This window comes from Sporisorium graminicola, chromosome SGRAM_10 (genome assembly GCF_005498985.1).
Source record: "Sporisorium graminicola strain CBS 10092 chromosome SGRAM_10, whole genome shotgun sequence".
Lineage (NCBI taxonomy): Eukaryota > Fungi > Basidiomycota > Ustilaginomycetes > Ustilaginales > Ustilaginaceae > Sporisorium > Sporisorium graminicola.
Window position 1 is genome coordinate 486,300 of NC_043720.1, and position 26,427 is coordinate 512,726.

Below are 26,427 nucleotides of genomic sequence, written 5' to 3' on the forward strand. Positions count from 1 at the left end.
GGCGAATACATCACCAAAATTCGGCTCGAGCATGCGGCCGGAACAAGCCAACAAAGCTTCAGGCAATGAATGCTCTTCACAGCTGCTCTTCAGACAAGAATGGCCACACAGACGATTCATTCTTCTTGGATAGCTTCCTCTTGTCTCGCTGTATCGACCGTTCCGAGCTGCTTGGATGCAGGCCAATTGCTCAGGTACGAAAGAAACGGGAACCTGTTCGCTCAGATCACGCGGGTTTCTTCTTTCCCGGGACAGCAAGTCGTCAGCGGACCGTCCGCACCTTCCCTCTCACATTTTTACTCTTCTGAAGCTTTCAACCATATCCACACCAGTTGTCAATAGCACCAAGCAGCATGTGCAATTGTTGCTCGACAGGAACAGCTTGACCCGGTCACGGCTGCGGCATCGAGAATGCTACCACCCACGGGCATGGAACCAAAAGGCAAATGCAAGGTGAAAAAGTAAAAGCCGGATGGATTTCACGGTTAGATTATAAATTGAATCGGTAAAAGGGAATTGGAAACCGAAGGCATCACGTACGAGAGCTGCCAAGCCGGTAGACCCTGCATGCTGCTCTGAAGGCGAATTGCAGTTCCAGAACGTTTTGACACCAAGTGATCTGTGGAAGCGAATCTAGCAAGCTCCTCTGCCGAAACGAACAACCTGCGACGGCTTTTCTGTGACGGGAACCGACTGTGTAGACGAACGCTCTGTTCTACCGAGATGGTGGGCGTGGTCCTCTGAAACGGCATCAACTGCCGCCAGGAAATTGGAAATGGAGCAAGTCACGTGATGTCGCGAGAACAACACTTTTTCTTACGCGTGCGATGCGGCCTGCTTTGCTTGTGCTTCAGGTTTTCAATTTTGGGAGCGCTTCAGCCTCGCTCGCTCACACGCATGCACGCTCCTCCCCACAAGCTTGCGCAGCCAAAAAGGAGGACAGATCTCGATCTGAGGTCGCTCATGGGAACCTTGGCTTTCCTCATACAACACCGGATCATTCATCATCGCTTCGTTCCCGACAACGCCAGCAGCACACCTATACCAGCCCTAGAGTGCGCCGCTAGGCCAGCAAGTGGCACTCATCGTTTTTGGGACTCGCATTCTTGTACTGACACTGCCACGACCAAGACATTTCAATGACCCAATCGTGATTCCTAGGCGACTGTTTGGGAATCTCCTGCATTGCATTTCGACCAATCCATACCACAGCGACATCGCTTCTGGACACAGTTACCTTCCATATCTCACCACCATGTCGACAACGTCACCGGCGAAGCGCAGAGCCACTGCGTTTCGTAGCAACATGCTCGATCAGCCTATGCGACAGACGCGCTCGATGGCAAGGATTTCAGACTACAACGATTTCTCGGAGCTGACATCGACTTCGAGAGTAGTCGAGCAGCGTCAGGCCACCTCTTCGTCCACATCCTCTCATGCACGAAACCATTCACCTCGCAAGGCGCGAGCAAGCCAGGCGGCACAACTCGACTCGTTGGACCCTGACTCACCCGATGTCAGTATGACAGCCTGCATGGAGAGCCCCAAAAAGGGCCGTTTCGGCGACTTTGAATTCGAGCTGGAGACCAGCACAGAAGTTCCCGCTAGACGTAGGAGAATCGGACAGTCGCGTCAGGCGTCCACTTCGCCCTCTGCTGATGTAGGCTTGCCTCGATCCAAGACAACCGTAGCGCTAGACCGGAACAGCACGGCTACTGCGGACAACGCTCTTCTCACGAGCCGCAAGGAAAATTCTCCTGCAGCTCCGTCGGAGCAGTCCCGACCCGGCGCAAGTCCTGTCAAACCAGTTGCGGCCCTGCCGCGCGCATCTAGATTGCATGGACCCACTACCTCGATACGTCCTTCATCTCAGCAGATAGCAGCAGCAGAAGCGAGCGCGGACGCCAAGGTGACCAACTCAAACAGATCCAAATCATCGAGGCCACTTGACGGCGTTGCATCTGAACTCAACCCACCAGGAAGCAGCTGCGAAGCTGGTCATCGATTACTCTTCGGCAGTTCATATACCAAGACGGATGCTTCCATCAGGCACAACCCTTTTTTCAACAGTACTGATTCCAACAGTCTCGCCATGCTCGGCGAACCAAGGCACTCACCCGTCAAGCGCTTTCAACCCAAGACCGAATTTATCATCTCATCTCCCGACCGTCCCGATCGCAAGCCAATCAACCTTCTCGAACTCAAACCTTCGCCAGGCAAAGCTCAGCGCGGCATCTTCCGTCACGAGCGAGCCGACGACTATGAAGATGAGGGAGACGACGATTGGGACGCCTCGGGACCCAACACTCTCGATGAAATCAGACTTGTCAAGGGGCCAGCTCCGAAAAGAGACGAGTTGGTATCCAGCAACAACCAGCCGTCTTCATCATCATCATCTGGCTCGGTGCCTTCCGCAGCTCCATTTTTGAGCACAGGCACCGAAAAGCAATCCATTACTCGCTCAACCACGAACATGGATGTCAAACACACCTTGTCATCCGAAACATCCGTTGCGCTTGCCAGTCTGGAGGCCTCACTCGCAAGACTCAAAGCCAAGACCCGAAGCCCTCCCCTTGCGACAGCCGCTGCCAGCGATGAAGGGAAGCAAGGCGACGCGAGCGCGAGTGCAGACCCAGTAACGAAGCGCGAACTTGGAACTGCACGTTCGTATGGCATGACCTCTAGCCGTACACAGTTCCTCCGCGCCAAAATCACCATGGGCAGCGAATCGTCGTTCAGTAGCAGATCCATAACAGCAGACCAGAGCAGCGACAGCGGCATCTTCAAGCGCCCTTCGGGTCGCGTTTCCGCCTTGGCTAAGTCTCGAGGCACCAGTTCTGACGTGGGATCCTCGCTCAACTCGTCGCTTGCCTCGTCCAAGTCAATGATGTCGTTTGGCGCACCTCGACTGCCTGGATTCAGTGAGCTTGGTGCGCGACCCCCCGTGTCGCGACCAGTCGTCACCGGCTCACGCACCTCCAGCCTCGGCCCTGCTTCCAACGACTCTAGAGCTGAAGAGGAGGCCGCACAAAAGGAGGAGGAGGCCAGAGTTGCCGAAGTAAAGAGGCAAGCGGAACTCAAGGCGGCGAAGCGCAGATCCATGTCGTCGATCCTGTCGAGTGGTATGCCGCCACCACCACCTCTGCACAGGAAAGAGGTTGAAGCCAGCAAAGCGTCCACATCCACAGCCACCAGCAGTCTCAGAGCTCCTTCCACTCGTTCGTCGTCATCTTCCTCTTCACGCTCAGCCTCCTCATCAACGCCGGCACCGCCATCGCCCCCATCAAGAGCCGAGCCAACCGAGGCCGAACTCGCCGAAGCTCGCAAAGCGGCAAAAGCAGCACGCAGACGGTCGCTTTACACGTACGTCCCGACGAAACGCGAAGATGTCGACGGGGATCGCTCCTTCGGCAACGCCTCCACAGGCCTCGTCGTCACGAGTAGCACAGGTGGGGCCGCATCCGACACTTCCACTGCGCCGCCGAAAAAGCAGCGTTACCTGCGCGGACTGACTCTGCTGGTCGATGTCCGCGATCAGGATGGAGAGGACGCGTCGGCGTGCTGGATCGACATGCTCAAGAACGCCGGTGCCAAGGTCATGGTAAGATTTGGGGAGAGGAAGATCACGCATATCGTGTACAAGAGTGGGCGGCCGAGCACGCTGCATTCGTATCGCGCTCTGGAGGAGCCCAAACCGCACGTGGTGGGCATCGGATGGGTCGTGGCGTGCTTGGAGCAGGGTCAGAAGGCAGAAGAGGCGCCGTACCTCGTCGAAGTGGCCAAACAAGCCATCTTTGCTACTGTAAGTCCTTTAAGCGCTGTGAATTGCTGACAAGATCGAAGAAAGAAGGCTGACATTTTTGTTCTGTTTTGCTTTGCTTGGATGTTGCGATGAGTAGCGACGACGATCGTTGATGGCGCCCAAACAAGCGCCGTCTTCGGCCAACATTGTTCGGGAGCGTGAGTAGAGCCCGTTCTGCCTAATCAGAAGCACTCTTACCTCTGGCGACGCTATGCAAAGCGTTGTCTTCTCTCTCTCTTGTGAGCTTCCCTCTCTCTCGCGTCTCTCTTTTCTTTCGATTTCGTCTCTCTCGGTGCTTCTGCACGGCCTTTCATTTCGTCTCATCTGCTTTCGCACCTCTTTCGCTTAAGCAACAACACAAATGACGGCCATTCTGACTTGTTGCATGCTCCTTCTTCTTGACACAGTGCCGAAAGACAAGCTCAAAGACGTAGAAGAAGCGCGAAGGAAGCTTTTGGTCCATGCACCGGCGGTTCCCAGCCCGCTGCGTAGAAGAGTGAGCTCCCGCTCGATGCTCGCCAGTCGTCTGGCGTGCGCCTCCCTCAACTCGCCATCGCGTGCAGACAAGGGTACCTGCGCCAGTGGAGCAGAAGCAACAGCACAAGGCGGGGGTGACGAGAAGGAGGCAGGGGAGGGCGATGATGATGCGTTGCTCGAAGCGTACCGCAAACGGGTGGGGTCGGTTCTGTCGCAACAATCGCCTGCTATGCTTGCTTAGATTCTTGTTGCCATGCCGTCCTTTTCAAATTTCGATTCGATATCACATACACAGGATCCGGGCGCTTCTACCAACAGCTTTTGCGCGAACAGACAAATATCACTGAGCACACACTCACACTCACTCTCACTCTCACTCGGTGGCCCAAACAGCTTGGACCACGGAACAGCATGGTGCATGAATGGGATGATGCTGTTTGTCTTACGTCGGCCAAGGTGTACTGAAGCGAGAGGTTGTTGCGCGCTAAAAGTTCGCTTCCGAAGTTTGATGGTCAGCAATGCGTGAGCCGCTCTCTCTGGAAGCGAAATGCTGCGAGATGCAAATCGTGACGCAAGGCTTTGAATGGTAGCGAGATGGCTCCCAAGTGCACGGTAAGCCGTCCATCGGTGCGGGTAGGTGCTAGGGTGAGGCCAAGAAAGCTGGATCGGAGTGAAGAGCGCTGGGAGACTGGTTAGGCCGCAGCCAGGAACGCGGACGGTATGTCCGGAACACAGAAGAGACGGTCTCCATTCACCGTCCGGGGCTTGTCATGTAAGCCACGGCGCACCTTCCGGACGCCACGACCTTGTCCAGATTGTTGAGTCTCGAGTTGAGCCTCCATTCGCGCTCACCGAACAAGCGGCCTTTCGTCGCCGCCATCGTATCAAAAATTCAGCGTGAACCGTGAGCCTTCGTCATGTCTTAGATGTGTCTCCTCCGTATAAGCAGATGCCATGAAGAAGGGGGCCGTAAAGCTACCGTGGCTCGATGGTAAACCCCAACGAAACGAAGGAAGCGAGTGGTTCGCCGGGTTTTGGACATTATTTTTTTTCGTTCCTTGCCATGACGAAGCTATGCAGGAAGATCCAATCGGCGGGAAATATTGATACGCTACGCAGGGAGACAGGCAACGCGCCCGCATCGGCGGAAACTATACGAGGGATCGTCAGTAGAGATGCAGCAACATGCACCGTTACACGTATGACAGAGCAGCCGTAGATCGTGATACCCCCAAGCGAGCCCACTGCTAGGCGAGGCATAAGAGCTGCTTCCAAGTCGTCGTTCGTCGTGATTAGCACATTGTGATCCGTCATCTACCCCTTCACTCGCTTGCGATTTAGCTGATGTTGTTCAAGTTCTTCAATTTGCTTGGCATTGGAGGTTTGGATCGGAGCGGAGCTCATTTCTCGCCCCTCACAAATGCGCTCCAGGCACACACATGCTCACGCACGACGACGACGTCGATGCTCCACGGGTGACGACAGAGGATTCGTGCAATGGTGGATCTTGTGGCTTTCCCCCGTCCGCTTTCACGGAAGCCGAGTCGAGGCCGCATACGATCTTCTTAGGAGACATTAACACAGTGAGGCTTGGTTCGTACCTGCGGCGGCATATGGTGGGTTCGCGTCAACCGTCCTGTCTGAGAAGATTTGTTCCGGAACATGGTGAGAAAGATGCGCACGCAACTGCTGAGCCACCGTAAATTCGATCTTGTCAAAGACGACGGAAGCGAGCACGCACATCCAGAACAGCTGCCCGATTGGACGGCGCTCGGCAGGCTGCCCGTCAGCAATGCCGGCCAACTTTTGTTTTGACCGCGTACAAGGCGTGCTGATGACGAGGACAAGCTCTCACCGCACTCGCCGTGCATCCCCTTAGCCCGTATCTCGACAGCACACCGAACGAATCAAAGTTCAAGTATTGATCGAAAGAAGACTCGCAATGGTGCTCGGCCATCGTCGACAGCTACCAGTCACGATTTGGGTTTGAAAGCCAACGGGTGAAAAGGAAGGAGAGGGTGAAACGACAGCTCGTCAAATGGGGTGGTCTCGCATAGAACCGAGGGACGATGGATGTGCGACGCGCGTCGTTCAGCGAAGACTTTTGGCGAGCTGTGAGAAAAGAGGTTTTTGTGACGCGGTACTCGCCAAGTGCCCCCTTTTTGCTAGAATTCGTCCCGGACGTCCCTAATCTTGTTTGTTTCTCATGAAGCTTTGTGGGTCTTAGGTTGCATCGTCGAAGTATACTGTACAGTACAGTATGTATTGCATGCGAGTACAGCGCTCTCGTGATAAGAACTGAAAGCCAACGCTGGCTCCCGACACGCCACAAACTTGAAAAGGAGGACAACGAGCGACAAAACTGTGCTACAAAAGATCAATCACATATCCGACCTCTCGAGCTTGGGTTGCAGAGGTTATTTTTTTTTTGTTTATTCTCCTTTAAATTTTTCCCTTGTCGATAGTACTGTGTCCGTTCCCTTTCTTAACGGCTCTCCCGCAACAGAAGTTTGACCGCAAGCCACCTTTCCTGCCCTCGAATTCGGATGCGCACCGATGACGGACAGGCCTATTCTTATCTGTTATTTGGTACGGCTGCTTCCCGACGTGCATCACGCTGGCAAATTTCAGGGGTGCGCGCACTACCCATACGAACACATAATGTGGGTGGTCGCATTGCAGCTGCAACAAAGAAAAAGAACAGGCACGAGGCCTGCGGCAGACGAGCCTCGACTCGAAGTGTTTGTTTTCGTTCTGTCGTGGACAGAGGGGCAACAATTCGAGATTCGGGCAGCGAAAATCAAGAGTGTCTCTGTCGCCTCTGTTCGTTGACGACAGAGTGCTGCTGTAGCGTTAGATGCGGAGAAGGCAAAGCTGCTAGCTGCTGCTCGCTGGATTCATTCAGCTGATGCGATTGGTCTCGCTTATGCCACAGAAAGTACAGCCTCATCATCCAATCTGCACGCTTGGATCTCAATTTTTTTAAATATTTTGTTTAAAGAAAAATACAACTCGGTCTTGATCCCAAACCTAAGCATAGTTTGAGACGAGGCTTGAGACGTTGCTTTGACAATCAACAAAAGCGCAGCGGACGGGCTCAATTGTGACGGCCATCGCGACGAACGACACGCTCACACCCGAGCTTTCGCTCGACTGTGCGGCTTCGCTTCGCCTAGATAATCGAATCGACCAGAGGTGCCGCGCCGTTTCTGACAGGTTTGAGGCGTATCCTCGTCCGTCGGAGAAAATGATCTGTGGCTTTTTTTCTTTCCTTGGCCGGTATCCCGCCGGGTTTTTTCCTCCTACAAAGCGGCTTTCGATGATAGGCCGCCCGACTAACGACAACCTACAGTAGCCTGTTTGTTGTTCGCATGAGTCTGTGATGGTTCGCGGTGCTCGTCATCGAACTACCCTAGTTCCGTGTCTCGTATCCGATGGCTAGTAGAGTACGAGGCTATTGCACACCAAAAAAGGACGCTAACGAGCTGTAGAGAAGCACGGTTGATGCACCACTCGACAGCTAATTTTGAGGGTCCGCTCGCTGCTCTTTTAGCATGTGAGCCCTGTTGGCGCTTTTAGAACTGCACAACGTCTTGCATAACTTCTGCCATGTTGGACACTGCAACATTGCCAGCTTGGCGCACGGCAAAAAACTCGTGGTCAGGTGTTGTCCAGCACACTATGCTTAGCCTGTCTCTCATTGCGGCAGCTAAAGGCGCCAGGCGGTCTGAGAATTAACTTACATCCTCTGCCCAACTCTAATGCGCAGTCACCAGATTGCGAAAGATCCATATTAATGCCGGAGATGGACCCTGCTGCACTGGGAGTTGCCCCTCGTCCTTCTACGTCCCGTTCTCCTCCTTCCAACCGTCCTTACCGACTTGGTTGATCTGCGGCTAGCTTCTCGACTATCATCCTTCAGCACCGATTCCGTCTCAGTCTAAGCACTCGACAACACAAACTCCGACCTTATTTGACTTTCACACCTTCCCACCACTCGCGGTGCAGCACACGTCCAGCTTGTTCCTCTTCAACAACAACGCGCATCGATAGCTTCTTCTACACGCACTCGCTGCACGCCTTCGCTTCGCTCGCCTTTTGCATTTCCCCAACCCACTTTTAGCGCTAGGGGCAACACAACGTCCAGTACAACTACTACCACTCTGACGGTTGCTAGCTACTACTTTTCACTCCTGCCTCCTGTCGCCGTCCTTTCCTGCATTCACTCGGTCCATCCTGCAACCAAGCAAAAGCTCATCAACGCCGCCCGCATGCACCGCACTTGAAATAAGAGCAGGTCGAGAGGTCAGATCTCCCTCTCTGCTCTTCACCGTCTCTCAACCCAATTATCACCACCATCTCTTTGCTGACACTTGTAACCATGGCCTCAGCAGCAGCAGCAGCTACGCCGCAACATCCAGCAGGTCTGGAGCTTCTGGCCAAGGCCCCTAAACCCGTGCTCACCATCGACGCAAGCAACTTGCCAAAGCCGGCCTCAGCAACTCCCAACTTTATGGTACCTACCATCCTCATCACGCCTCCCGACGCGCCGCCCAGCTACTCATGCAGCGTTCCCGAACAGCAGTACGAAAAGTCGGTGCTCTTCGTGCCCGTCAAGACCGAGGAGCTCGGGTGGGATGAGCACGGCCTGTACTGGAACGGCACCTACGCCTACCCCATCCACCAGATCTACGACAAGGAGGGTCAACCGATTGGAAGGCGACGCAAGGGCCCGCACGGTTACCGTTTCGAAGAGTACTACCACAACAAGACGCCGCGTCGATCGGCACTAGCTTCCTCGTCGTCCTCGTCTCTGTCGACAACGACGTCGGCGGCGGCGGCAGAGGACACGGTCGAGGAGGCCTGTGTGCGTCTCGAGGAGCCTGCACCGGCGAGGGTCGAGAGTCTGGCTAAGACCGTTCCCACGCCAGAAGTGGCTATGGAGGAAGATGAGCTCTCCAGTCCACTTAGTCCGACACTGTCGGCCGCATCGGATTCAGCCGAGACCGAAGACTCGAGTTCGGTGGGTGACGATTCCAACTCGCTGTGGTCTCGTTGCGATGATGCGGAGAGCAGCTGCACCTCGCCGGGCACCATGTCTCCTCCACACATGGATGTTGATTCGCCAGAACCGTTGCAGGCAGAGAAGCTCAGCAGGAAGCTGTCAAGTCTTTCCGCTGCGGAGGACAACAGGATCAGCAAGACGGCATGGTTGTCGCTGGGCACTCTGCCTTCGACCTGTTCTTCGGTATCGACGTTGGCATCGAGATCCCAGTCGCTGCCGACTGCGCGCAGTGGACGAGGTAAGCCGGAAATGGATATGTCGCACACGTATCGGGCCACTTCGAGTATGATTGTGGATGCACAGCATCGCGAGTCGCGGAGACATAGCAGTCCGTCGGCGTATGCGTCGATCATCGAGGATCTGACCACCTCGCCATTCGCGTCGTCGTCGTCGTCGACATCCAAGGTCCCGAGTCGCGCCGCGACATTGCCGCGGGCACCGTCGCGGAGCGCATACGCGCAGAGTCGCAGCAGCGTACTTCGTCCGCCGCCGCAGCATGCCTCGTATGTGCGGTCGCAACGGAGTAGCAGCACTAGCGCCAGCAGCAGTAGCGTTGGTGGCGGCAGGGAGTCGCTCAGGAGATTCCATGACGTTTCGAGCGGATTCGAGCCCGATTTCGCCGCTGGGTGGACATTTGAGAACCCGACAAGTGCTCCGATGAGCAACGTTTATTGACCTCTTGCCGTCTAGATTGTATATCATCTTCTTGCATGTATTTGTACCAGTGTCTTGGAAAGTGATGCTTGATGCGTTACATCTGATCCTTCGTGTGGGTCGGCGGGCTGGTGCTTTAACGTTGGACGTTGTTGTCGTCAGAAGAGCCGGAGCTACATCGATGCATCCCGTGTTTCAAGTCGGTACCGCCCCTGAGAATCATGTGTGGACCTCAGTTCTCGACCCGTCAGGCATCATGCTCGACGCACGGGTCCAGTTCGAGCGTGGGATAGCCCCAGCCCCAGTCTTAGCCACGCTCGGCTCCTCAACGCGTGGCATCTGGAAGCGCAAGCAGTCCATGGATCAAGCACAAGCAGAAACCCAAACACGCCATCACTCGCGTCAAAGCGCAGATGTGACAGCCACTTCAACATGCAAACACAAACAACAGCTCCTTCGAAAAACAAATAGAGAATCGCCGCATTCAAACAACAAGACTGAAAAAGAACGAAGGACAAATGGTATCTGATAGTACAACGGGTACAACGCCAAACAGAGCGGGAAGGCATCTGGTGCGGGGCGATGTGCCGTAGGCCGCGCGATGTGGACGTGCAATCAAACGTGATCATCCGGGTCCGCGCGCGCGTACATTTACGTGTGTGTGTGAGTGTGTGTCTTATTGCACGGTAGTAGCAACCGGCCGAGGCAGCCCCTGCGGAGACGGGGATCCAGGGTCCCTGTTGCTCGATGAACCTCCTTGCTGTTGAGGCGTCGATTGCTGCGCTGACAGCTTGGGCGTCGAAACGGATCTGATCCCGGAGTCATCTCCGGCCAACCCCTTGACCGTCATGTGCGACTCACCCGCTCCATCGGAAGACGACGTCCGCTCGAGCGCTTCGGCCTGCAACGCCTGCACGGGATCGCGCGAGCTGCTGTGGGATGGCGTGGGTAGCGCCGACGATGCCGCACTAGTCTGGTTAGAGGTACCACCGGTACCATTCGCACCTGCCGCAGCCGCTTCAGCTTGGTGCTGCGCAGCACGGCGCTTGGCGTCCTCGAGTCCCTGCATGTTCAGAGAGATGGCAGCAGGACTGCTCGACACACTACCGACCGGCTTGAGCGCATCCGCTTCGCTCGGCGTCAAACCGGGTGGGAGCGTGCTGCTCGAAGGGCTTCCGGAAGTCAAGGCATCGACATCAATCCCGGCTTGCCTCATTGCCAGCTCGATCTCGCCCTGCACCACAATGCCCTCGATCCAAGAATGGTCCAGCAATTCGCGTGCTACGCTTCGCTTCTCGGGATGCAACCGTAGCATGGGCAGCAAAAACGATGAAAGCTCGTTCGCCTCGTTGTACGGCATCAGGTACTTTTCCTGCAGCACCGAGATCAATGGCCAGAATCGCAGCTTGTGGATATGACGAAGCTCTCCGCGTCGATTGAAGATGTCGGCGCTGTATTTGCCGGCGAAGGCGAGACTCTTGGGGAAGTCACCCAACAGCTCAATGATCTGAGCTACGTGGTCGTCATCCTTGTTGTACTTTGTACCCGCTGCAGGGTCAAAAAGATAGTCGCCAGTCAGGAGCTCGAAAAACATGCAGCTTGCCGACCACATGTCGGCGGTGGGCCCCCACTTCGCACCCAAGATGACCTCGGGGCATCGGTACTGACGTGTCTGAATGTCGTTGGTAAAGTGGTGGTCGATCCAACATGCGTTGCCCAAGTCGGCAATCTTGACCGTGATGCGTTCGAGCGAGCTGGGATCATAGGGTGGCGGAGGCGGAAGTGTGTTGGGATCGCCTGCTGCTGCTGCGGGTGGATGCATGTCCTGGTCCATCGGCGTCGACTCTTGGTGGTTGGTGGGGCTAGGCGAGTCCATCGACATGGGGGAGGGCGAGTCGGATGATTCGGCCGACGCTTCGGCTGGGGGCGCCGGTGCTGCTGCTGCTGCTGCTGTTGAAGAGTCGGACGACTGCGGTACACGTGGAGCTCCGAGCGAAAGCAGCGAAGGGCCCTTCTGCTGGGGCGCACCGGTGGACATCCTGCTTCCAAACGAGTCAGCAGGCAAGCTGCTCGACGCTTGAGTACTGAGCTGCGAAATACCGTGGCCAATCATCTCGGTGGACTGCTCTCTCTCTTTACTCGCGGCCAGAGATCCACCCTTGGAACCAGCGGCCTCGCTGCTAGCGCCGCTGCGGAAACCGTTCTCGCTATCGCTGACACTTGGTTTGTCGATCTTGGACATGCCGAAGGCCCACTTGTCAAACATAGGACTGGAGCCTAGACTGCTGCTGGGACTCGGCAGAGGCTGTGAGCCCGTGATGAAGATGCCGTCTCTTCTGGGCGTCTGTGTGCCTCCTCGGCCTTGACTCGGGGGAACGCCGACCAGCTTGGTAGGCACAGCAGCTGGATTCGACCGCAATTCGGCTTCAACGACCGCCTCGACGTCTTCAATGCAGATGAGAACGTTTTCGGGTTTGAGGTCAGTGTGGATGATGCCGCACTCCTGGTGCATGTAGTCGAGACCCAAAAGCACCTGCTTGGCGATCTGCTTGACAATGTGCGGTGGGACGCCTCGGTGCTGATAACGCTTGATCAAGCCGAGCAGGTTCTCACCGAGCACTTCGAACACCATGCAGACGTGGGAGCCGTTGGGACCCTTGTGACGAAAGTGGTCGAGGAGAGAGACGCAGTGTCGCCTGCCGGGGTGATTTGGGTTGGCGGAGACAAGGCGCTGGAGCAGCTTGATTTCGTCGAGCGCGGTTTCTGTGTAGTGGGGAGCACTCTTAACCACCTTGAGCGCGACATGCCTCTTCATCTTGTTGTCCTTTGCGAGCCAGACGGTGGAAAAGTGACCCCACCCGAGCTTGCGGACGATGAGATAGCGGCCGTCAGAGAAAGTGTCTCCAACATGCACGGGATGATAACCGCCTTTGCCATAGTCCTCGAGATCCTCTTCGTCTTCTGTTGCGACGGAGCCCATGTCCGAGGATGCATTGACGGACGAGGGACCGAAACTGCCAGGAGTGTTCTGTTCTTGCGAAGCTCCTGCTATCGAGATGGAAGCCGACGAGGTTGCGGGTGGATGTTGGTGGGGTCCGCCTGTCATTGGAACGGGTAATGCCGAGAGGGCGCCGGGTGTGTTGACAGGGGAGGGACCAGGGGTGCAGGTTGTTGTGATCACGTTGCTAAAGCTCTTGTCGCCGTGCTCGTTGGAAGGGCTGTGGTGGAATGAATCGCCAGAGGATATGCAAATCCGAACGCAGATTGTTCGGATAGGGTTGCAGAAAGCGAGAGGAGTATAAGAGTCAGTTTGCGGTCCTTTGGCGTAGCAACGAGATGAAAGAGAACCCAGGCGGAGGCAGTGAAGGCAAGTCAATCGATGTGCGCTTCATGCGTTCTGCCGCTGCTCCGCGCGGGCGCGTTGTGGCAGCTATACAGCCGCAGAACAAGCGATAGAAAGATGAAAGCCCAAAAAGAGGCTCTTGTGTCCCAAGACTTGATAACGAGGCTCTGGCTCTGACTGCCAAGCACTCTTGGCGGCTGCCGGATGGGAACAGCAGAAGAGCACGTATGTGATAAAAGCGCGGCAGCAGACGAAAACAAGCTTTTACGCAACGTAATCTGCGTGCATGCGTCGAGGTATGTGTGTCCTTTGAACTGCCTCAAAGAGCCAGTATCTCGGAACGAAGCCGAACGCCGATGCACTCGCTCTTCGGTGTTTGAACCACCACAGCACCGTTTCGTAGACTCCAGCTCTGCGAGACTGCGCTCGGCCTTGAAATCGGCGCTGTTGCCGATACAGGCTACATGAGCGCTTCATAGCGTGCAGTGTGGAGAGAGGGGCAGCCAAGTACAACTTGGAGTCGTGATACACGTAAGATCGGTGGGACCAATCTAAAGGGGAGAAGTAAGGAAAGGAAAGGGAGCGAAAAAAACTTACCCCGGGGACGACATTTTCGATTGTATAGTCGTGTGAGGCTCGGTCAGCACGCTTCCGACTGACCGATACTGAGCTGATCGGTTGTGGTTCTAGAGGAAAGTGTTTCGAGCTGGCGTTGGATGACAGAACAGCAAGCTCGCGAGCGGGTATGTTACGATTCTTGCCTCTTGAGACTCGCTTGCTGGGCGCGATGGTGCTGTTGTGCTTTCAACCTAATCGAATAAGCTCGTACCAAGCTTTGCTACGGAGGTCGTTGGTGTTGACGCGGAGGTGAGCTAAATGTGCACCCGTGCTTCTATAGAGTCCCGTGACAAGTGCAAGTAGGGAAGACGATTCGCGGAATGGACGTGTCTATATTCGAGAGACACGGTAGGGAAGCGGACTGACGACGCAAGACGATTATCGGAACGAGGCGAGTCCTGGTATACAGATCCTTGGCTACTGATAAAACGCAACAGAGCGTAGAGAGTCGAGCTGCCAGCTGCGATGCGAAGAAATACGGCGGGCTGAATCAAAGTCCAGCAGTGAAGTCGTTGTCGAGACAGGAGGACGGTGTCGACACCCAGCGTGCTGAATAGGTGTCTACGAGCAGGACCGTGCTGATCGAAAGCGGCGATGATGACGAGAACGATGACCGTTGGCAGGCGGCGGCGAGAGTCTACCGGTGGTGATGATGATGGTGATTGCTTCGCAGTCGAATTCGACACGAGAAGGCGAGGATGGGGATGAAGATTAGGATGAGAGTGAGGATGAGGATGAGGGTGAAGTGGTGAAGTGATGAGTGCGCAGGCGAGCGTGAGAGTTGTGGATGATGTCGGGCGGAGGAGCACTAGAAGTCAGGCCCAATCGATGAAGAGCCTAATCACCGGAATCGCGCGGAACGGTGTGCACGAATTATCAATCAGCAGCAGGCAGCGGGCAGCGGGCAGAGGGAAAGAGAAAGATGAACGATAGCCACGATAGGTAGAGAGGGAAAATGAGGGAGCTTGCTAGGTTGTTGGTCTCCCTGTGAGCAGAGAAACGGGCCTCCAGAGTGGAGAGACCCAATCCCGCTGCGTTCACAGGGAAAGAGGGGAAAAGAGAGAGAGGGTTTAGGCGCATCAGCCACGAGCTATAGCAAAGTGGACGGAGGGCGCAAGGCGAGAGAAATGCACCTAAAACTGCACCGCTGATTTGCAGTGGGGCAATGACCAAGGCTATGCAGCGATTCCAGTCGGGTCGAACAAGAGCCGAATCAGCGACCAGTTTTTTGGCATCAAAACGCAAAGCTACGCCAAATTTCAACAACCAAAGAGACGCGCTGAGACAAAGCAGCAGTGCGGAATTTGACTCGGCTTTCTTAGAGATCAGTAGAGATCAGCAAGCTCTGCGGCTCCCGTATGTACTCGACATGTAATGAAACAGGTTTCGGATTTTGGATTTTTTCGGTTTTTTGGTACTTGGGTTTTTTGGTACTTGTCCACAGTATGCTGTCTATCAATTTGCCGAAGATGACCCGGGAACATAATCTCTTGCAGCCTCTCTGTCTTTCGCTCAAGTCGCTCCGGCGTGACCGGGGACTGCAGCTAACAATCGTGTTCATCTTTGACCGCTTCGCATCAAGATTGCGCGCGAGCATCGAGTGCTGGCATGCTCTCGGACGGGCCAAGCGTCCAGACGCAGAGAAGTGCAGAGATGCAGAGATGCGCGAACTTTGTCTTTGCACAAGCAACGGCAGACAAACGGTCTGTTGATTGAAAATCATACTGCAGATGAACGCATTGCCTCTGCATTGCAGCTGTTGAAGATGCAGCAACATCAGGCAGCTGTCTTCCACTTCAAACAGCGTAGTAGATTTGCTTCTGGTCGTGTGGGCGATTTTTTTTTCGTTTTTGTTTTTTTGGTTGTTTTTTCTTTTAATTTCAAGCGGGATATCCGAGACGGCGCCCTTGTCAACGCTTTTGCATTGCTCTCGTTCCCACAAGTTGAACCAACTGTACTGTCTCTCTCGGCTCCTGCACGAAGAGCAAGTCGAGACCACTTTCGTCACCTCGTTCTCTGCTGCTGCAAACGAGTTCATCGCACGCTCGCCGAAACAGAACCGAGCAGTAAGTGACACACACACACGAGCCCAGCCTCTGCATTTGCCTCATTCCAGTGTGACAGGCAAATTCCCGACAACGCCTTGTCGTCTAGTAACCACCACACCCGTCATCGAGCTCGGGGACCCCCACACGCGAGCCCAACGACATTGCGGACCGGCAGAGGCAACAGGCGTCAGCAGCACTAATTGAGGTTGGCGCTTGACTCCAGCTTGCAAGAGAGCGATCGCTCCCGGAACCTGACCGTGCGGTCAACCGTGTCTCACAAGGACATGCACACGACGCATGAACACGATCAGAAGCCACGTCGGGAAATAAGAGCTCCGCGCCACCCACTTCAACGCGCAGTTTCACTATGCAGAGCCTCGCCCGAGCTTCTTGTTGTTGTTTGTACTGTCTAGCGCGTGTCGGAGGTCGCAGTGAAGTGACCGTTCGGCTGCTGTGTGCTTGCAGCTTGACCGGCCCAGCGAATGCCTAGCGAGCCAGCTTAGGCTCTGCCGCACCGACGCCCCGCGAGAGCGGGGGATTAGCGTTCAAGTCAAGCCGAGGCCCGACGCCGGTTGTCGTCAACCACTGCTGAACCGGTGAAGTGTGCGAGTTCTCGTCGCGTGCAACGGGCCGCACAGCGGAGCATCGGGTCTGTTTCACACGACTTTCCAAAAGCCCCTTTTCGGGCTGGCCGGTCCGCTTCTCTGAGCTCTATTTTCCTTTCCCTTGTACTCGACCTTCTTCGTTGCAGGACAAGCGTCGGACTGCCTAGTTCCAGTTGATGGCTTCTGACCTCCCCCCACACACACGCGTATTGCATGCGAAGGTGTTGGCGACCTTGGCCAGGAGAAGCGTGCACACTCCAAGTGCCTCGTCTGTTCGAGTGTTCGAGTATAAGCAGAGCGGATCTTTTCGGAACGTTCCGTCGAGTCCACGTCCTTGCCGAGAGTTCGAATAGAGCCCTCGCTAAAGATAAAGCCAGCTTCTTCGTGTCCAAGCGCACGACAGCCAGCTGAAGCTCTGTTGCTGCTGCTTGGGTTTTCAATCTCCGCTTCTCGCCTGGTTATCAGTTCAATCACTGATCCAATCGAGATTTGCCCTTTTTTGGATGCTCGAGCCAGGAAACAATTGGTCTTTGCCCATTGGCCGAGGTGCAAGGTCTGCTCCGCATCTTGTTCCGAGTGGGTGTGTGTGGGCTATCGAGTCGGATGGTGGTGGGACTCTTGTTGACGTCGACTCGCACGGCCCAATCCTTGAACAAGACGTCTCTGAGACATTCGCCTGCAGCATGGCAAACAAACGCAGCAGAAGCTTCGGCGTCTCCTGACCTCGTTACCAGACAGTTTGCCCGACGCCGTGGCCTCGTACCGTTGCCGGTGACTCAACACTGCCGATCCGGCCAACAGAGTGGCGGTGAGGTTAGGGTGGTCAACATTCGGGGATCTGGTAAGTCCAAGTGGCCGAAAGCGTCGACAGAAGCGTGAGCTCGTTCTCGGCTTTCTGCCGCAGATTGCAAATTTGAGCCAGTGGTAGGCCACGTTGATCGCACATTCAATGACCGTATTTAATGGCTGAATTTCGGCTCCTTTTTTTGGTCCAAAATACCGTTGAACAGAGAAAGGCAAAGTCACTGCAACCTGGCGTTCGGCCAACGAGAGGTTGATCGCAGATGGACTGGGGCTTATTCGACTGTCAATCAAGGTGGGATCTCGACGGAGCGGAACTTGTCCTCCATACCACACAGCTGATACCCGTGGCAGCACACATCGAAAGAGTCGGTATGAAGCAAATGCATTGCAAAACAAACCCAAAGTCTCTCTAAGCAACCGTCGAAGTAACGACGGTATCCTTGGACAGCTCCTTCTGTGATCCTGCAGTCGAACCAGCGGCAGGCATAGCAGCGTCGATCTTCCGCTCCTTGTTCATAAATTCTTTCACCAATTCATCCGTCACCTTGGCCTTCTTCTCCTGGAAATTGCTCACGACCTTCTGGATCACAGTGATGCACTTCTTCTTGAGCTCACCGGTCAGCAGCGCGCCCGATCTGTAATCCTTTGCGATCTGTTCGATCTCCGCATCGTCGTCCAAGAAGAAAGTGAGGTACTGGAAGGCGACATCAACGTCAGGGTCGCCACCCAGTCTGCGCTGCTCTTCCGCGGTCTCCTGCCCGCCCGAGAATGCGTGCTTGTTGATCTTGCTCTTGATCTGGTTGGGCGTGTCGTGCATGAAGATGCTAGAATTCTCGTTAGATGCCGACATCTTTGTCTGGCTGCCCTGCAGCGCCGGGAAGAACTTGGAGTGGATCAGACACGGCTTAGGATACTTGAGACGTGAAGCGACGTCGCGCGTCTGGCGGAAGTACGGGTCCTGGTCGATGGCGCACGGGATGAGGCATGGGATGTCGTGCTTCTCGCCAAAGATTTGAGGGAACGAGTTGGAGAACGATGGCGCTGCCTGGATGGAGACAAAGTGGGCCTTGCCGACGCTGTCGCTGTCCGTGAACCCGAACGTGCCTTTGGACTGGTTGATGGTGATCATGCGCGAGATGCGCACAATGTTGGCGTAGAAGGCTCCACCGACGTAATCGAGATTGGAGAAGATGAAAGTTTTCTCGAGCTTGAACCCGCAGGCGATAATGTCGCGCGCGTTCTTGAAGGCAAAATCCTTGACCTGCTCGATCTTGAGCGCCGGTTTGAAGAGGAACTTCTCATCGTCCGTGAGCTGGATCACCAAAGGGCAGTCGAACACATCTTGCAGCCACTTTGTGAAGAGGAAGGGGATCAAGTGTCCCAAGTGCATCGAATCCGAGCTGGGACCTCGACCGGTGTAGAGGTAGAACGGCTTGCCCTGTTCGTAGCGGTCGAGGATCTTGTCAAGCTCGCGGTGCGAGAAGAAGCTGCCGCGTCGCAGCAGAGGATGTGGCTTCCAGCCAGTCAATCGTTCAAAGCGCTCGAGCAACTCTGCGTCGATCTTGCGCGTGCCGAATTCCTTGACGAGCTTGTCATAGTCGATAGCAACCTGCTGGCCGTCAACGGTAGCGCCCTCGACGTCCCAGGGGGTGACTCTTTGCTCATTGGCAGCAGCGACCGATGCTTCAAGAGAAGCATTTGCTACGCCTTGCGTGATCTGCTCGGTGGTCATTTGTGGCGGCAGGATAAGGTGATGGTGATGGGGTGAGAGAAGGGTGATGTCGAGTCAGTGCGCTTTCTTCTCAAAAAAGGGTCTTGGATTACGCTGCGCTTGTGCCTTCAAAAAGGCCCCCAAAGGACACGTCACGTGACTCTATTGCTTGACGAATCGAGTGGAGCATCTGCACCACCTCCGCTTCCTGCTGGTCGCTATCATCCATCTACACCAATTCATCCAACACCGTCAAGATGGTAGGTAACAATTCAAAAAGTGGAACGATCGGAAGCAGACCGTTGCAAGCGACTGACACTCCCGGAATACTTGTGGAACGACCACCTGCAGCTCATCTTTTCGGCATTCAAGACCCTCACGGGGCAACAGGTCACCATCGAGCTCAAGAACGATCTTGCCATCCAAGGCACCCTCAAGAGCGTTGACCAGTGAGTTGCCATCACTTGCATTCCTGTGTAACGGAGTGTCTCTGCTGATCACATCTCGTCGTACTCTCCTCGTGATCATAAAATTTCATCCCACAACCTCGATCTCGTACTCGACCATCGACGACTTTTTCCTCGACTGCATCTGCTTGCTGCTCGACTGATGACAGATTTCTCAACTTCAAGATCGACAACATCCGTGTTCTCGACGAAGCGAAGCACCCTCACATGGTAAGCTCACCACACCGTCCTGGACGCCAATTCCGCATAACTTGCGTGCCTGGACCTCTAAACTCTCTCTTTTGTCCTTGTTTGATTGCACACAGATGGCAGTCAAGTCAGCGTTCATCCGAGGCTCGGTCGTTCGATACGTTCACATCCCCGCTGCCGCCGTCGACACACAGCTGCTCGAAGACGCGACAAGACGAGGTACGCATCCGTCCCTCACCACCAATTCGCTCGAGTTGCACAAACTGACCATCAATGCCTTGCTCTTCCCACTCACACCGTCACAGAGGCCGCATCGCAAGCCAAGCGCTAATCGGCTTCCATACATTGCTCATCATTTGCTCCACTACTGTACAATACCAACCCTCGTCGTCGCAACATGATTGCACATCGCCTTTATATATCGTGACATGGTCCTGCCCGCATGAATGGGAGCTGAAGAGAAGGGTGAACGAGAACGAGCAACGCTGAGACGTTGAAGCTCAACAGCAGCTTGCACCTTCAACGCGCTCTCCTGCTGAAGATGATCTCAAAGACGACGTATGGCACTTGCATTCACAAAGCGACAGGTTTTGACTTGCATGACATTCGGCAACGACGAGAAAGACACCACAGACTCCACTCGTCTCGGAGGAGACGGGTGCGGAGGAGTAAGAGGCGCCTTCTCAAGAGACAGGATTCGTCCCTATCAAGTAGGAGGTACCTGCTGCAAGACTCGAACACACCTCGCATCGAGGAAAGTGGGTAATCCTTCGTTAAGGGGCATTCGCCCGTTCGTACCAGACCAGATTCGCAAACATAGCCAGACGCACCGCGTCATACTCGACTAGCTTGCCTTGATCCAACGAAGAGCGATCGAGAAAGAGGAAAAACCGAGGAATCCTGATGAAGACGAAAAGACTTGCGGATAGAGGGGTATCGTCGCCTGACAGGAAGGACGTGGCCGACACCACATCCCATTACAACGCCGAGACTCTCGACGAGGTTCTCTTTCACGATCATCCGATCGCGAGACATTTCGGCACTTTTCTTATGGAGGTGCCAATTTGTAACGATGCCTCCCCATGGAGACGCCAAACATTCTGTCCACCGGTGCATACCGGAGACCTTTACCTACGTGGCGACCTGTCGTATATCCACGCAATTACACCGACGCCCCGTTACAAGCTAACGTCGAAACCTTGGCGCCCGGTGTTGCGAACCGTCAGCGCTACCTTGCCCACGAAGGGACTTTCTAGCAGGGGAAACACTGGACCCCGCCTACGGCTAACGACCCAAGCCAAAGTCCTTGGTGGGCCGGACCCCTCTCACCTCTTCCAATGGTGGCTGACCGACGAGCCCCATAAACCGGGAAATGCCTGAGGTGTACTCCGAGAGGGATGGAAGAAGAGAGGGAAGAGGCTTGCGGGAGAGCGGGCTTCTATTTATCGCTTTCCCCCCAACACCAGGCTGTGCTTTTCAAGGGTCTCGCGCGCACAGGCGAGCACAGGCAGTAGAGCAGTCGAAAAATGCCTCTTTCTGAGCTTACCCTGTGCGCGCGGGCCACGGGAGCGAGCACATCCTCAGCGGCCGCTCTCTCACACACGTAGCGAGAGGCTGAGGCTCGCTGGGGTTTCTCCCTTTGTTCAGATGCACACGTCTACACGAGCGTGCGCAATTCAAGACGTCTCAGCTGGCTCGTCCGTGATCGCACTGAATAGAACTCTTGCTTCATTGTGCAAATGTGGGTGTGATCTGAAAGAGAGCGAGAGAGAGAACGAGGAGGCGGATTGTAAATAATACAAGTACAAGTCGCATGGCAGCCACGGACAACACAACCGAAGGACACGCAAATGTGCGGTTTGTTCACGACTGTTCGTGCTCGTGCTTCAATGGAATGCTGGCCGCCTGCACCGGTTTCGATACTCCATTCGAGCTGCTGCTGCTGGCACGCATGCCCAGCTCAGTCTCAAGTGCAGCCCTCGCCCTGACATCCACACGGATAATCGTTCGCATCCAGTACTCGCCATACGTCGACGTAAGCGTCTCGGTGCGCTCCTCGGGCGTCCCCGAAAGCGCAGCATTTGGCGCAACAAATGGTGGGAGAAGTGCATGCAGTGCCCCAGCGACTTCGTTGATGATGGGTTTCATCTGGAGCACGCGAAGCTGCACCGCCTCCTGTTGCTGCTGCTGGTCACTCTCGCCAGAGTGCAACGAACCTGACTCCCACGCCTGCATCCATTCGCCGAGCAGACGAAGCGGCGATGCGGACGGAGCCGTCGTATCCGTTAGCTCCGAGCTGTCGCCCAACTTGGCGTTAAGCTGCGCAGAGGTGGAGAGGAGTGTGCGGAAGCTTGCCTTGCCCAGACGACGAAGTGCCATGAGCGCACCGAGCTTGGTACCCGGGCTTGCGCGGGGCTCTCGAGCCGCAGCTTCGTGGCGTCGCGCCACCGCTGCCGAGTCCTGGTCGCTGCTTCCTGGCACCACGCCGGTCATGAGCGCCTTGAGAAGCGTAGCCACCACACGCGGTTTGAGCGTCGGATACGAAGAGCCAAATGTGTCGACGACGTGCGTGAGCAACGCAGACGCATGTGCGCGCAACGAGTACGACGACGGCCCAGCAGTGATCAGTGGCGTGTGTACTTCGTCGGAGCCCTGCAGCTGCCGAAGCAGCTCTGGCTCCGCCAACGACGACGTGAGCAGGATCGAGAGGATTGAAGGCATCATTTGGTGCAAATAAGGCTCGATGAAGATGTGTGGGTTTACGAGAATGGCGTGGATGGTGCTCAGGAGGACGCTGAGCATGTGGTTGTCGGCTGCGCTGATTTGTCGGCTTTCGCGCACAGCCGTCGCTGCCGACGCTCCGTCCGCTGCTTCTGCCGCGCCATCATCATGCGGCGGCGAGCGAAGGATCTCAATGACCTTGCTACCCACGAATTGGATGAGGTATGGCACCAGCTGATGCAAACCAGGGTCACCACGAAGACTGGCCAGCGCGGCGTCGCGCACATGATTACCTGATCCCTTCTGTGCGAACGCCTTGAGCGGCTTGGCGAGGCCGGTCGGCCTTGGTGGCGTGACAATCTGGTCCTTGGGCGAACCAGTATGATCCATGGGGTCGTCTTGATCGTGTGCTGTGTTGCCGAGCGTCGACGGCGCAATGGTCGGAGCCGGCTCATCGATTTCGTCCTCGAGATCTTCGTCTGCTTCCGGCGGCGGACTGACGATTGACTTTGTGAGCCTTTCGTAGTATAGTTGAAGCTCTCGCGACAAAATGTGCTTCACGAGGGGCTTGGCAATCGCTTGGCCATCGCCGCCAGCCACCGTGACGGCTTTGGCTGCAGGTGCAGCAGCAGCAGCAGCAGGTTGTGTCGAAGTGGGACCCATAAAGCCGGATGCGCCCTTGGCTTCTGCAATAGCGATTGGGGATGGATTCTGCGGAACAGCAGGCTGTACACCTTCGATTGCCAGCCAGTGAGCACCCCATCCGACTCCGCGTCCAATCCCGATCTTGGGCCCTGCCTCCAAAATCTTGTCAAAGTCGATCTCCTCGTCCTCGATGTAGTGCAATGGCACGCCGGATGCTGTTTGGACGCGACGGAATGTGGGACCCGCCGTGTACCTCGACGGATTGCTCGCACCGGATCGCCCTGAGGATGAAGGAAGGAAGCCGTAGATGGGTTCGATGTTGCGTGCGCGCAGGGCGGCATCGATATCGGTGGTCTTGAGCTGATCGCGCTTGGAATGTCTCATATACTTTGTTGCATCTTGAACGATCTCGCGGATGCGATACTCGACGTCAGCTGCGAGCGCAGCAGCCACACTCTCCTTCATGCCGTTGATGCCTACGGACTCGGCCACGTCGCGGATGGTGTCGGTGGGGTAGACGGAAGCTGGCACGCCCGCCAGCGATCCGAGACCGATACCTACGCCAGCACCTCCAGCCGAGGACGAGGACAGACCAATGCCAAGCGAAGCTGCATGGTTAGAATTGGAGCTGCCGCCTGCAGCGTTGGAAGCGCCTTTGGCCGAAGGAGCCATCGTGATGTTTAGTCCAAATCGTTGCGGACAGCACAATGCCGAGGTTTTGCAGAGAACCTGAATGTATGACGTGACTGAGAAGAGAGGATGCGCGCGAAAGAGCAGGCGATGAGGCGACGAAGGCGAGCTGCGGTGTAAGGATGGGGTGCGGAGATTGAGAAAGAGGAAGGTGTTGAGAAAGATGGACGCGCGGATGCGGCTCGGAATTCGGCCATTTTCCCAGAAGAAGACTCGATTTCTCATGCGTCGCGTAGAGAACTGCATTTCAACTAGATCAAACCATGCGCTATCCACTTACCTCAATGGTGGTCAGAACAGAGGCAAGGTAGGTAGGTATACGTGGAAGAGCTCATTCATATTTCGAAGAGCGACGAAGAGCGACATGCTAAAAATACAAGGGCGTAAAGAATATAGTGACCGAGAGAGCAGCAGAAGTCCGTGCAAACAACTGTGTCTAGACGAAAGAGATCCTGCTGAAGTGCAAAACTGGTTTTGAGACCGTGTACGGGGGACGAGGGGTATGTAAAGAGGCCGTGGGCGTCGCTGTGAGCTTGGGCAGAGACAACAAATCAAAGGTCATCTGGCTGTCCGGTGATGTAGTCCGGGCTTTCCGCCGCCTTGTACTCGGCCATGAGCTCGGCGACCGTCTCTCTGGCCTCGTCGAACTCGGACAAGTCGTTGGCAAACATGGGTTCGCGCTTGTACATCTCGAGGAAAGCGCTCCTCTTCCTCAATCTGTCGTACTGATCCACCATCCTCCTGAACAAGCTCGCGATTCCCGTGTGGTTGGCGAGCATGAGACCGCTGACGCGATGCGAGCTGGGCACGTACGGGCTTCGTTTGGACAGCGCCACCTGGATCGAGGCGGGACCCCAGGGGATAAAACTGGCGAGATGACGTTCGCGGATGCGCAGCAACGACTTGTGCACGTCTCGTGGATCGACTTCGCCCTGGATGATGTTGAGGATGGAAATGTAGCAGCTAGATTTCGAGGCGCCGAGCGTGCTGACCATGCGATTCTTGGGTTGGAGCAGACGACGCATCACGTCTAGCACAGTGGTCTTCATGGTGGCCTTGCCTCGGTCGACGTTGTCTGACGTAAACGGTGTGTATGAGGTCATGAGGAAGTGCGCCCTTGGCGTGGGGATCAACGAGGCAATCATGCCTACAAGGTCGTTGTTCATGTATCCGGGGAAGCGCAATGTGGTGGTTGAAGCGCCCATGACGGTAGCGACAAGCTGGTTGGTCTGACTGTAGCTTGGGTTTTGGAGGTGAAGTCGGTCGGCTGCGATCCTGCTGAGAGCTGCATTGTCGAGCACGATGACGCTGTCGGCATTGTTGGTGAGACGCTTCATCGAGAGCAGCGAGTTGTAGGGCTGCACGACGACGTCGGATGTCTCTTCCGAGTTGGGAAATACGCTGTAGGTCTGGATTAGCTTCTTCGGGTAAGCATCGTTGAGTCGTTCGAGCAGAAAGGAACCGAGACCAGAACCGGTACCACCTGCGATCGAGTGCATTAGCATGAAGCCCTATTTTTCGAGGAAAGGAGTGAGAACACGAGTTCAGCATCTTGAACAGCTGCAGTCAGAATGGTATTCATTCATGCGAGAGACTCACCTCGAGACTGTCACTGCCGTCGGCTTCTCGGTCGACCATCTCGATCAATTCGTCCGCAATCTTTTCGCCTGCGGCATAGCCTTGCGCCCAATTGTTGCCGGCACCGCCTCCTGTCTTGCTACTGTAGATGTTTTCAGGGTTGTAGAGGTTCTTGTACGGTCCTGAGAGAATATTGTTGATGACCTAAATGCGTACGGGAGAAGCAGCAGTTCAGCCTTGTCAGTAAGAGCCGCACATCGCAATCATGCTGAGGACATTGTTGTTGAGTACTTACTCTTGGTTCGAGATCGACCAGGATGGCTCTCGGAATGTAATGTTCGTCGTCTGCCTGGTAGAAGAAGACATCCTTGCGATCTCCACCCTGCTCCTCGGCAGCGTACTCTTCCAACGTGCCGTCCTTTGCAATACCATGCTCGCGGCAGAGGTGCTCCCAGAAGTGCGATCCAATTTGGTTACCGCACTGTCCGGCTTGAAGGGTGATGAGTTCTCTGGGCATGATGGTTTCTAGGCTGCTGTCGCAAGGGTCCAGTCGATACCGAGCTAGTTTGGGCCAGGAGCTGCCGAGAGTGGAGCGATGGTGGTCTGAGTTGGTTCGACTCGTGAATGAAAGGATGTGCGTGTCTGGTTAATGTAGAGAGTAATGAATTGGTCGTAGATGATGGTGATGATGGTGATGATGATGACGATAGCGAGACTTTGATTCGGTGTTGGTTGCGACACAATTTTTAGGTTGAAGCGTGCACGCACACACTGAGCCATAGTCTGGCATCAAGCGAGCGAGTGTTCCTTCACGCGTCGCGCGCAGCGAAGCGGGTGCCTCGAGTGTTCTTACGCATCGCCGATTTTTACACATTTTGGTAGCCGATTTCATGCTCACGGAACCGAGCGCGAGACTGCTCTAGAGCTGCAAAACCTGTGATCGTGGCAGCAGACGGCAGACTTCGCTTTTGACAGTAATTTTCGCCGCTCGCAGGAGACGCACGAGAAAA

The 26,427-nt window shown here is 55.4% G+C and overlaps 7 protein-coding genes across 7 annotated transcripts; 3 read left to right on the forward strand and 4 right to left on the reverse strand.

Moving 5' to 3' along the window:
* Nucleotides 1-1,255: 1,255 nt before the first annotated feature.
* Nucleotides 1,256-4,520, forward strand: EX895_001226 (uncharacterized protein; the record flags this gene model as incomplete). Its single annotated transcript, XM_029881825.1, has 3 exons — nucleotides 1,256-3,802; nucleotides 3,900-3,960; nucleotides 4,210-4,520. The coding sequence occupies 3 exons, from the start codon at nucleotides 1,256-1,258 to the stop codon at nucleotides 4,518-4,520; spliced, it is 2,919 nt and encodes a 972-aa protein (XP_029741913.1).
* A 4,140-nt stretch (nucleotides 4,521-8,660) lies between these two features.
* EX895_001227 (uncharacterized protein) lies at nucleotides 8,661-10,019 on the forward strand (the record flags this gene model as incomplete). The annotated part of the gene is made up of 1 exon (XM_029881826.1): nucleotides 8,661-10,019. One exon carries the CDS (start codon nucleotides 8,661-8,663, stop codon nucleotides 10,017-10,019), a length of 1,359 nt encoding a protein of 452 aa, XP_029741914.1.
* A 655-nt stretch (nucleotides 10,020-10,674) lies between these two features.
* Nucleotides 10,675-13,952, reverse strand: EX895_001228 (uncharacterized protein; the record flags this gene model as incomplete). Its single annotated transcript, XM_029881827.1, has 2 exons — nucleotides 10,675-13,216; nucleotides 13,939-13,952. 2 exons carry the CDS (start codon nucleotides 13,950-13,952, stop codon nucleotides 10,675-10,677), a joined length of 2,556 nt encoding a protein of 851 aa, XP_029741915.1.
* A 3,873-nt stretch (nucleotides 13,953-17,825) lies between these two features.
* Nucleotides 17,826-19,148, reverse strand: EX895_001229 (uncharacterized protein; the record flags this gene model as incomplete). The annotated part of the gene is made up of 1 exon (XM_029881828.1): nucleotides 17,826-19,148. The coding sequence occupies one exon, from the start codon at nucleotides 19,146-19,148 to the stop codon at nucleotides 17,826-17,828; it is 1,323 nt and encodes a 440-aa protein (XP_029741916.1).
* Nucleotides 19,149-19,384: 236 nt separating this feature from the next.
* Nucleotides 19,385-20,114, forward strand: EX895_001230 (uncharacterized protein; the record flags this gene model as incomplete). The annotated part of the gene is made up of 5 exons (XM_029881829.1): nucleotides 19,385-19,387; nucleotides 19,479-19,576; nucleotides 19,744-19,804; nucleotides 19,900-20,002; nucleotides 20,089-20,114. The coding sequence occupies 5 exons, from the start codon at nucleotides 19,385-19,387 to the stop codon at nucleotides 20,112-20,114; spliced, it is 291 nt and encodes a 96-aa protein (XP_029741917.1).
* A 1,532-nt stretch (nucleotides 20,115-21,646) lies between these two features.
* Nucleotides 21,647-23,821, reverse strand: EX895_001231 (uncharacterized protein; the record flags this gene model as incomplete). Its single annotated transcript, XM_029881830.1, has 1 exon — nucleotides 21,647-23,821. The coding sequence occupies one exon, from the start codon at nucleotides 23,819-23,821 to the stop codon at nucleotides 21,647-21,649; it is 2,175 nt and encodes a 724-aa protein (XP_029741918.1).
* A 569-nt stretch (nucleotides 23,822-24,390) lies between these two features.
* Nucleotides 24,391-25,934, reverse strand: EX895_001232 (uncharacterized protein; the record flags this gene model as incomplete). Its single annotated transcript, XM_029881831.1, has 3 exons — nucleotides 24,391-25,350; nucleotides 25,439-25,621; nucleotides 25,713-25,934. The coding sequence occupies 3 exons, from the start codon at nucleotides 25,932-25,934 to the stop codon at nucleotides 24,391-24,393; spliced, it is 1,365 nt and encodes a 454-aa protein (XP_029741919.1).
* Between the last annotated feature and the right edge of the window lie 493 nt (nucleotides 25,935-26,427).